The sequence below is a fragment of the Pseudorasbora parva genome, chromosome 13 (assembly GCF_024679245.1).
Source record: "Pseudorasbora parva isolate DD20220531a chromosome 13, ASM2467924v1, whole genome shotgun sequence".
In the NCBI taxonomy this organism is placed as follows: Eukaryota; Metazoa; Chordata; class Actinopteri; order Cypriniformes; family Gobionidae; genus Pseudorasbora; species Pseudorasbora parva.
Genome location: NC_090184.1, coordinates 36,469,413 through 36,477,199, shown reverse-complemented (window position 1 = coordinate 36,477,199; position 7,787 = coordinate 36,469,413). Strand labels below are relative to the sequence as shown.

Below are 7,787 nucleotides of genomic sequence, written 5' to 3'. Positions count from 1 at the left end.
ATCAGAAATAAGTAAGTCATATACACCTAGGATGACTGGAGGTAGGTAAATCATAGAGTAATTTTTATCTTGAATTTTCATCTTCCCTTAAGTTACCTTACTTAAGCACCAGAGACATTTTTACTACAATTTAGGAGAAACAGGCTGTCAGCCAATCGGCGGAATCGCCCAATTAGAACTGAGTCAGAGCCAGCAGTGTAATTAAAAATAATAATAATTAAAAAACATAAAAATTGATAATAAAAAAAACCCCATTAAATTATTACAAGAAGGTTACAATCCTTTCCTTCAAATAGACTGTAGTCAAACTTAATTTTGCAAATCAGGGTTAGGATCAGATGGATGGATGAAGAATGAGAGAAAAAAGCACTCGAAAAAGCACTACAGGTTGCTTGTTCAGAGTGACCTAAAAAATGCTGCACATTTTCTTCAGCTCAAAGGTTCTACATGGTTAAACGGGAGTGGATTGCTATTTCTAGGTTGTGTCCCACATCCTGCGTCATTAGGCCTACTACCGCTTACGCCGTTGTCCAAAAATGGACCAAAGAAGGGTTATTGTAAAGACAACATGTCCAACGAAGACAAAGTTGATAAAAATGCACTGTGACTAGGTAGTGGATTTGTTCATTTATTTCTTTATGTTGGAGCCCAGCATTAAGTTAATCCGCTACAGCTTGGTCAACAAGGCCAAAGACACACAGTAAAGGCAGTTTGCTGTTTTTCAAACCCGTAATGACAATCACATCTTGACATGTTTGTTCTAAACCTAGAATTGGGAACCAAATTGGTTAATTCATGTAAGGGGTAATGATAACCAAGTGTGGGATTCATCTCCTGTTGTTTGTTTCTACATTTTGTTTAGGTGAATTTTCATCAAGGAATGCATGTTTTCAACTATGCTGCCACTCTGCGGAAAACATTTTCTATATCCTCTACAAGCTATAAAAATGTAGGTAAATGATAAAAAAGGAATCTCAGTAAAAAAATGAGAAAGGAAAAGAAAGGAAAAATGAAGAGAAAACCATCCTATCTCCATCATCATTTGCATTGAAACATGCAAGGGGGTTGAGTACAGTATTTCCTTCCCATCACATCCCCAGGCTGTCTTGAAGATTGCTTGAGCTAAAAGAGCTGGAAGGACCCTTGGAAGCTCATCCTGAATCTTGTGTTGACTGGCCACATATTATTATGTGGCTCCTGTAAAACACAAAAGAGACACCTGTTGCTCTGAATCCTTATATTTGGTTACATTTCGATATATCTAGTAATGATTAATAAACCTGATCAGCAGTCTTCCAAAGGCCCTTCCTCACCTCCAATGAACTCAACAACAATTCTATAAGCTTCTAGTCAACGGAATAGAATACCAGCTTAGTACTTACTGAATACTGTGCAGTATACTGTATTATTTTTTTAAAATTCAATTAAATGTTAATTCAGAGAGTAGCGTCCAGTTATCATTTTGGAATACATTTATATTCCACTTACAACCCTAAGGTATTTCTCAATTCAGCTTCACTCTTGTGATCCTCGGCAGTCAAATGAGACCGAAGACTGTAAGCATACATTTTTAAAAAATGAAATTAAATGTACTATACTTTGTTTAAATAATATTAAATAATCTTTAATATTTTGTATTTTGAGGGAATTTCATGGTACTAGACAATATTCATCAAAATTACCACGGACTACCTCATCATGGAAACTTTATTTCCTATAGCTCTCATTTTTAACCGCGGCGATCACAAGTGTGACTATTTTAAAGACCATTTAGCCTTTTCTAATGATGCCCACATTGTATGTATTAATCTAGTAAGTGCCACAAGTTTTGTGCCATTCTGTCTAAAAAGTTAAACAACGTAAAAAAATTCAAAATGTAAAATGATTTGGTCTAAAGTGACCGAACACCACCAGAGGGATAATTACATTTTCGGTTAAAATGTCTTATTTTAGAGTTCAATCTGGAAATATACAATTAAAACCACCATTAAAATGGAAGGTCAAGTCGAGTGCATTGCATTGTGGGATACGGTATCAATGCAGTGTGCTCTGGGAAATGTAGTAACGTATTTTATGCACAGACAAAATTGCACACTGTACACAAATATATACTGCATCAACAGTAAGTAGTATGCTAGTATGCTAATCTGAACGTAGCCTACATCTTCAAACACTGCCATGGACAGGAAGTCTCCGGTGACTTCCTCTCCCTCACATTTTTCCTTCCTTCTCAGTCCTCTTTATTTTCATGGGTTTAGTTCCATTTAGTGCTCTGTTTCCCAACTATATCTCTCTGTATAAATCCATTCCACCCCCTGCAGTCTGAATCCAGTCCATACTATACAAGGGCTTTACAAAAAAGCTAACTTTAAACAGCCATACAATGGCTAAACATAAACCATATCTCTACCATGATGTGTTAATTCATTACATTTTATTCCAGTGTGTTGAAGTTGTCATTCTTGTTAACGTTTTAGTACTAAAAGTATATTTAGCAGTGTTAGTTGATGACAGAGGTGTGTCGGAGTGTGTGTGTAGGTTTAGAGCATGGTTTCGAGTGTGTGAGAGCGTGCTAGCCGCTATCGGAGGATGTGTGTGGTGCGGTAGAAGGTGATCTCCGTCGGTGCACGGACGATGCCCAGGAACGTTCGGAGGTCTGCGAGGAGGGTCTCGTGACAGTGAATCCGCGCTGGGTCAGCCCGTCCAGCAGGTGGTGCTGTTGCTGCTGTATGGCTTGTGAGAGCAGGCCAGGCAGAGCCTGCAGACTGCTGTTTATGGAGTCCAGTTTTGCCTCTAGGTGACCGATCCGCTTTTCCAGCTCCTCGCTGCGCTCCTGCAGCTCTGAGACCAGGTCGTACATCACATTCTGCGTCTGAGGAATCACAATAAAATCACTGACAATCACTGACAATCACAATAAAATAAATAGACTCACACATACATATACCCTATGTGTCCAATGGCATGGAAAACACCTGCACATAGTATAGGCACTGACCAGAAAAAAATGAAAGCATTCAGATTTTAAAAACCTGTGACCAAAGACCACCAGAAGTTTATTTAACTGTTGCGTAAAAATATAGGAGTTTGATTTAGAAATACATTTTAGTAAAAATCACAGTTAATGAAAGGTCAGGGTCAAGCGCATTGCATTGTGGGATACAGTATTCAACACATTGTGCTCTGGTGAATGTAGTGAGGTATTTTTTGCATTCAGAATTTTAAGACACAAAATTAAGACATTAAGACAAAAAATTATGGAAAAACCCCTAATTTAAATAAAATGTCTATATATTGTTCCAGACATCTATGTTATTTAGACATTTAATTTTTTTAAATTTAGATTTATTTTACAACATGCTGTATATATTACACGATTATTACAATATTTTTGTGGAAACCGAGATGTAAAATGTTAGCATATCACCGATTAATCTTTATGACCATATAATCATGTTTTGTAATTAATAACTTATAAGTGACTTATGACTGAAAGTTATTATAATGTATTACCGAAAGTTCAAAAGTACAGAATTTATTTGAAATAGAAATCTTTTGTAACATTATAAAAGTCTTTCCTGACACTTTTGGTCAATTTAATGAATCCCGGCTGATTAAAATAATTCTTTTTTTTTTTTTTTTTCAATTTAATGAATCCTTGCTGTATTAATGTCTTGTATTTTGAAAAAAAAATAATAATAAATAATAATAATAATAATAATTATATATATATATATTTATATATATATAATTTTTATATATTATAATATATAATATATATTATAATATATATATTATATATATGTATAATTTTTACAACAAACTTTTGCATGGTAGTGTACATAACATAGCCTTGTCATCACACGCCTCCTGAAATTATAATCTACTAAAACACAATCTAATACAAAATCTAGTCTAATACACACACTCTCACATAATCCTTACAGTACAAGACTATACTAAACAAGCATGCCATTACTATAAATCTACTAAGGTGAACAAGCAATACAGTACACACCTTTGCTAAGTCCACCAGCGTGTTCGCTTGGTCATTCAGCTTCCTTTGCTCCATCTTCACACTTCGCAGTCTGGGAAAAAAAGAAGCCAGGGAGCAGGTGGACAGACAAAGCAAACAAGATGGGCCGCAAGGAAAGAAGACACACAGATATATACAAGGGAGGCAGAAGTTTAAAGAGGAAGGAGTGCAAAAGGAAGTGCAGGAGGTTATGATGAGGTGTCAATGAAAAGAGCAGGAAAATTAGCAGGGAAAAGAGAAGAAACAGAGTTTGATAATTAGGCTGAAATCTAGAAGGTCTAAGTGTCGTATTATGAAGGTCTAAGTTTCCCCCATTATTATGATATGCCCACATGCAAACATTTACATTCCAGTTTTGTCCAGTCAGACATGCAAATGTATTCAGCCACAGGAAGTAAAATGAAAAAGAAAGAATTGAAAAGAACAATTGAGGCATCGTCCAAAACTCCATAAGCATATGGATATGGATTGTACAGTAATACCTCAAAGTCAAGAAAATGTGCTGTAGAACTTTTTAGATGGTGACCTGATTCAGATTTTCAGCAAAAGTGGCATGGACAGTAATGAAATGCAGTTAGACAATGATGAAGTAATAAAAGCATGAAATGCATTCATAATGTTCTTTAAAGTTGCTTTAAAGTCCAGTTTTAAAAGAGCCAAGAGATTTTTACTTGAGATTGAAACTAAATTTGTATATACAGTGGGTAAGGAAAGTATTCAGACTCCTTTAAAGGAGGGAGCAATAAATAAATCTGCAAAAATGTCAACAATTCTGTGTTTTTCTGTCAATATGGGGTGTGGTGTGTACATTAATGAAGAAAAAATGAATTTAAATGATTTTAGCAAACGGCTGGATTTTAACACCTTTTTATGGCAGCTGAAAGGCAGGCCTACAACTTGACGTCAAGACTATACAGCTCTACTGTAACAAGAACAGTGTAAAATGTGTGAAAACACACCTTGAACACCACCTTAACACTGAGACTGCAGACATTAAAACTCAATGAGATGTAGCTGAAAACATTCATTATATGTCAGAATGGAGCCAGTGTCACATGTGCAAACAGATGGAAAAAAAATGTGGTGGACACATGGTTTGTGGTCCATGGAAAAGACAGATGTGTTAGTAGTGATGCATTAGCATGAACCTAATTGCAGTGCCTATGAATTCAGAAAGCTACCACCAGAAACTCTAGATGCACAAAGCTGGGCTTTCCTCTAGGAAAGCATGGACAAAACCCAGAAAGGGAAGATGGCGAAGAGAGTTTTGTAAGTGTAGAATGAGGAACTTTTTGTCAGATCTTAATAAAATGTCTTGAGAAAAATGCTTTTCAACGATTCTCACATGCAGAATATAAACACAACATGATGGCTTCTTCAGAAATACTTTGTCTTTTCCAGAGTTAACAAAACAACCTAAACAAATCCCAACCATCCATTTGATTTAAACGCTCCCCCTCCCAAAGCAAACGATAAAACAAGTGTGAAAAACTCAAGTGTGCAAGCTTTATGGAAAATAAAAGGTGAACACTTTGTACTTTTTCACATGTGCTTGTACTGTTTTAAATATGAACTCTCAATTTTGGGAGGGCCAAAATTGGTCTGTTTTTTTTTCTGTACCCAGACCTCCATAGTTCCCTGCACTCCAGATGAAATTGTTACCTTCTCCGCAGTTCGAGCAACACGGGGCGATTTGAGTTTACGAAGCATTTCATGTGCAGATATTTATAGAATTTTATGATTGTATGCATTAGGCAAGGGAATGTTTATGTGGTCTCGTAAAAGTGAAGGCCAAATACATTATAAATGAATTGTTGTGCTCAGCAGTCGTGCTTTCACTTTGACTGCGTGCCAAACAGAGGCAGGACTGACGATTCACATCAGAGACCCTATAACACGGCCAGAAAATGTTGCTGCACTTAAAGGATTAGTTCAGCCAAAAGTTAAAATTCTGTTCATCATTTAATCAGCCTTATGTTGTTCCAAACCTGTATGACTTTCTTTCCTTTGAGGAACACAAAAGGACAAATTCTATGTAGTGCACTATTTTTTTGTATGAATATGACTGCAACCCAAGTTATTCAATTCATTCACAAATCAGACATCAGTACGACATACACATTTGGAACAACATGAGGGTGAGTAAATGATGACAGAATTAAACATTTTTGGGTGAACTGTCCCTTTAAAAAGAACCAACCAAGTGAAAGGAAACGAGTACCAAATGCTGAAGCTTGTGTCTAAACGTCTCATGCAGTCTCTTAAGTTAACATTTACATTTGGTATTCCTCTAAACTCATCTCTGATTTGCAATAGATTTGTGTTTGCAAGAAAACACTGCAGACCACCAGACTAGCAGATTGTACATGGTGGTACGACTAAAAGGATCAAAGTGCAGTGTTCTGTGGAAATCTGGTACAGGCTAGATGAATGAATTTCGGACATTGTGGCATCTGATAAATTTGAAGCTGAGAAGATGCGAAGAACCTTTCCCTCAAGTACCTTAACAGGTTGGTAAGCCTTTCAAATCTTATTTGTCTTAATATCGTTAATGGATATCAAGTCTAAATAAAAATGATGCCCAGCTTCAAATGTTTTCAATGTTCATTATGTTGGTTGATATCGCTGAATAAGACTTGTAAAAATGAAAAGGGTTTCCAATGGTAAGGAAAGAGAGAAGACATGACTTACTTCTGAGCTCTGCAGTGATTTAAGGCAAAACAAATGGAACACAGAATACATTTTTTAAAATCCTGAAGTTGCCCACCACACCACACCAAAAAATAAAAAATAATAATAAAAAAAATATCTAATTTGCATTGCCAGACCATTTAGCAACATTTTTGTCTCACTTCAATTTTTCATGGTATTTCCATCAATAGTGAAAAATGCTTCAGTGCTTTTGCATGAGCTGAATGTAAACACTATTCTGCCCAGCACATATTCTGGGTGAGCTGAGAGCAAGTCATGTATCAAGGTTACTCTCTACAATACCAAATACTAATAATATTCCATTGAAGACACTCTTTTATATAAGAAGTTAAAGATTAGTTTAAATATAAACAAATTAAATAAAAGCAATGCCTAGTTGACTTCAAGTATATCTCTATTATTGTACAGTGGGGCAAAAAAGTATTTAGTCAGCCACCAATTGTGCAAGTTCTCCCACTTAAAAAAAATGAGAGGGGCCTGTAATTTTCATCATAGGTACACTTAAACTATATGAGACAGAATGAGAAAAAAATCCAGAAAATCACAAAGATTTTCAATTTTTAAAGAATTTATTTGCAAATTGTAGTTGAAAATAAGTATTTGGTCACCTACAAAAAAAGCAAGATTCTTCTTCTTTAAGAGGCTCCTCTGTCCTCCACTCGTTACCTGTATTAATGACACCTGCTTGAATGCATTATCAGTATAAAAGACACCTGTCCACAACCTCAAACAGTCAGACTCCGAACTTCACTATGGCCAAGACCAAAGAGCTGTCAAAGGCTAGTGAATGAACTACAGAGAGCTGGGACCAAAGTAACAAAGGCTACCATCAGTAGCACATTACACCGCCAGGGACTCAAATCCTGCAGTGACAGACGTGTATTCATGCTTAAGCCAGTACATGTCCGGACCCATCTGAAGTTTGCTAGAGAGCATTTGGATGATCCAGAAGAGGATTGGGAGAATGTCAGATGAAACCAAAATAGAGTACAACAGATGTACAAACTACCAGCAACATGTGATTTTCTGGATTTCCCCC

General features: G+C 36.1%; 1 protein-coding gene across 2 annotated transcripts in view; it reads right to left on the bottom strand.

The window, feature by feature from the left end:
* Positions 1 to 615: 615 nt before the first annotated feature.
* The window catches only part of kcnn1b (potassium intermediate/small conductance calcium-activated channel, subfamily N, member 1b), a 42,275-nt gene continuing 35,103 nt past the window's right edge, over positions 616 to 7,787 (bottom strand). Inside the window, exons 8-9 of one of the 2 annotated variants that reach the window (XM_067414216.1) lie at positions 4,019 to 4,088; positions 616 to 2,872 (exon numbers count right to left, since the gene is read on the bottom strand). In XM_067414216.1, coding sequence (XP_067270317.1) covers positions 2,573 to 2,872; positions 4,019 to 4,088 — 370 coding nt within the window. In that variant the 3' untranslated portion in view covers positions 616 to 2,572. Of the gene's footprint in view, positions 2,873 to 4,018; positions 6,737 to 7,787 lie in introns of those variants that run through there. The other variant, XM_067414217.1, reaches the window with a different exon arrangement.